This window comes from Budorcas taxicolor, chromosome 10 (genome assembly GCF_023091745.1).
Source record: "Budorcas taxicolor isolate Tak-1 chromosome 10, Takin1.1, whole genome shotgun sequence".
NCBI classification, from domain to species: Eukaryota; Metazoa; Chordata; class Mammalia; order Artiodactyla; family Bovidae; genus Budorcas; species Budorcas taxicolor.
The window spans coordinates 23,830,256-23,833,301 of record NC_068919.1 but is presented as its reverse complement, the minus strand read 5'-3'; the positions used below and the strand labels follow the sequence as shown (position 1 = coordinate 23,833,301).

The window sequence follows — 3,046 nt, the reverse complement described above, 5'->3', positions numbered from 1 at the left end:
AGATGGGAATACCAGACCACCTGACCTGCCTCTTGAGAAACCTGTATGCAGGTCAGGAAGCAAAAGTTAGAAGTAGACATGGAACAACAGACTGGTTCCAAATAGGAAAAGGAGTACGTCAATGCTGTATATTGTCACCCTGCTTATTTAACTTCTATGCAGAGTACATCATGAGAAACGCTGGACTGGAAGAAGCACAAGCTGGAATCAAGATTGCTGGGAGAAATATCAATAACCTCAGATATGCAGATGACACCACCCTTATGGCAGAAAGTGAAGAGGAACTAAAAAGCCTCTTGAAGAAAGTGAAAGAGGAGAGTGAAAAAGTTGGCTTAAAGCTCAACATTCAGAAAACGAAGATCATGGCATCTGGTCCCATCACTTCATGGGAAATAAATGGGGAAACAGGGGAAACAGTGGAAACAGTGTCAGACTTTATTTTGGGGGGCTCCAAAATCGCTGCAGATGGTGACTGCACCCATGAAATTAAAAGACACTTACTCCTTGGAAGGAAATTTATGACCAACCTAGATAGCATATTCAAAAGCAGAGACATTACTTTGCCAACTAAGGTCCATCTAGTCAAGGCTATGTTTTTTTCTTTGTCACGTATGGATGTGGGAGTTGGACTGTGAAGAAAGCTGAGTGCCAAAGAATTGATGCTTTTTAACTGTGGTGTTGGAGAAGACTCTTGAGAGGCCCTTGGACTGCAAGGAGATCCAACCAGTCCATTCTAAAGGAGATCAGTCCTGGGTATTCTTTGGAAGGAATGATGCTAAAGCTGAAACTCCAGTACTTTGGCCACCTCATGTGAAGAGTTGACTCATTGGAATAGACTCTGATGCTGGGAGGGATTGGGGGCAGGAGGAGAAGGGGATGACAGAGGATCAGATGGCTGGATTGTATCACCGACTTGATGGACGTGACTTTGAGTGAACTCTGAGAGTTGGTGATGGACAGGAGTGTGCTGCAATTCATGGCATCGTAAAGAGTTGGACACGACTGAGCGACTGAACTGAACTGAACAGCCTCTATGAAGAACAGTGTGGAGATTCCTTAAAAAACTGGAAAGAGAACTGCCATATGATCCAGCAATCCCACTGCTGGGCATACACACGGTGGAAACCAGAATTGAAAGAGACACAAGTACCCCAGTGTTCATTGCAGCACTGTTTACAATAGCCAGGACATGGAAGCAACCTAGATGTCCATCAGCAGATGAATAGATAAGAAAGCTGTGGTAGATATACACAATGGAATATTACTCAGCCATTAAAAAGAATATATTTGAATCACTTCTAATGAGGAGGATGAAACTGGAGCCTCTTATACAGAGTGAAGTAAGTCAGAAAGAAAAACATCAATACAGTATACTAACACATATATATGGAATTTAGAAAAATGGTAATGATGACCCTATATGTAGGACAGCAAAAGAAACACAGATGTATAGAACAATCTTTTGGACTCTGTGGGAGAAGGTGAGGGTGGGATGATTTGAGAGAATAACATTGAAACATGTATATTATCATATGTGAAAGAGATTGCCAGTCCAGGTTGGATGCATGAGACAGGGTGCTCCGGGCTGGTGCACTGGGATGACACTGAGGGATGGGATGGGGAGGGAGGTGGCAGGGGAATTCAGGATGGGGAACACATGTATGCCTATGACCGATTCATGTCAGTGTATGGCAAAAACCACAATATTGTAAAGTAATTAGCCTTCATTTAAAATAAATAAATAAATTAAAAATGCATGTCAACTTGCTTAATCTTCAGTTTCCTTCAGTTCAAACCTTTAATATTAATTGCTTTCTTCATGCCCCTTTTCAGGATCTGCCAAACTTAATGACCAGGGAAAGAAAAGTAGACAAAGTAAAGGTTTGTGGTGAGCCAGTCTTTATCTGTACACAGACCACGTGGTCGATGAACATGACACCCTACTTCCTGTTTGGGAGGAGTCATACAGGAACCAGTTACCATGTATATGTGCTGCCAGGCACTCAAAAACACTGAAATCTTAGCTTGAGGTAGAACTGAGCATATTTGTGTAGGAGAATCCATGCCTCATGCCTCTCTCCAGTCTTCTCTGGGTGTTCCTGGCCTTCACCTTCTCTGGTAAGGATGCTCTCAAGCATGGGTGCGAACGTTCAGGGTGAAAGGACTGCACACAGGCACGTGGAGCTTCACAGGGACTTGGGGAGGAAAGGAGGAGTGGGGAAAAGCAAGCATCGTATGATTGCAGTATGGTTTGTAAATATTTGGGTCCAAAATTAGTTGAATTTCTAAATTATTTTGTTCACTATTTCAGCTCTATTTTCTTGTCCCCCCCCCCCACCCCCGCCCACAGGATCTAGTGCGGCCCAGAAAGTTACTCAGTATCAGCCAGACATAACCAGTCAAGTGTGGAACGTAGTCATCTTGAACTGTCAGTATGAAACAAGTTGGAACGTGTACACCTACTGGATATTTTGGTACAAGCAGCTTCCCAGTGGAGAGATGACTTACCTCATTCATCAGTATTCAGAAGATGGGAATGAAAGGGACGGCCACTACTCTGTAAACTTTCAGGAAGCACATAAGTTCATCAGCCTCACCATTTCATCCTTAAAGCTGGAGCATTCTGGAAAATACTTCTGTGCTCTCTGGGAATGCACAGTGCATTGAAGTAATAGGAAAAGCTGAACAAAACCCCCAGAGCTTAATAAGAGAGAGTCTTCCTGCTGTGGTACCCAGGTTGAAATGTACAGCTGCAGATCCCAGATAAGGAATAGCCCTGTGGTTCCTTAATCTGTGATTTGGATCAGAAGATTTGATTCTAAATAAAAGCTTCTATGTAATTTGGAAGCAGGTGTCCTGAGTGACTTTCTACTAATATTCTCCTCTTGAATTCTTGACTCTAAATCAATCATGCAGAGCATGTGTAACCTTGTCTAAAGTTGTAAACGTTCTCTATAATAATGTAAAGTGATAGTTTCACTAAACTACACTCACATCCCAAACCTAGGTCTAGTTATCTAGAATCATCATGAAAATTATTTCCTTA

At 42.4% G+C, this 3,046-nt stretch overlaps 1 gene segment (V, D, J or C); it reads left to right on the top strand.

The window, feature by feature from the left end:
• Nucleotides 1–2,069: 2,069 nt before the first annotated feature.
• LOC128054728 (T cell receptor delta variable 1-like) lies at nt 2,070–2,667 on the top strand. The segment is given in 2 exon segments: nt 2,070–2,118; nt 2,351–2,667. Coding segments are annotated over 2 exon segments (366 nt in total).
• The last annotated feature ends 379 nt before the right edge of the window (nt 2,668–3,046 follow it).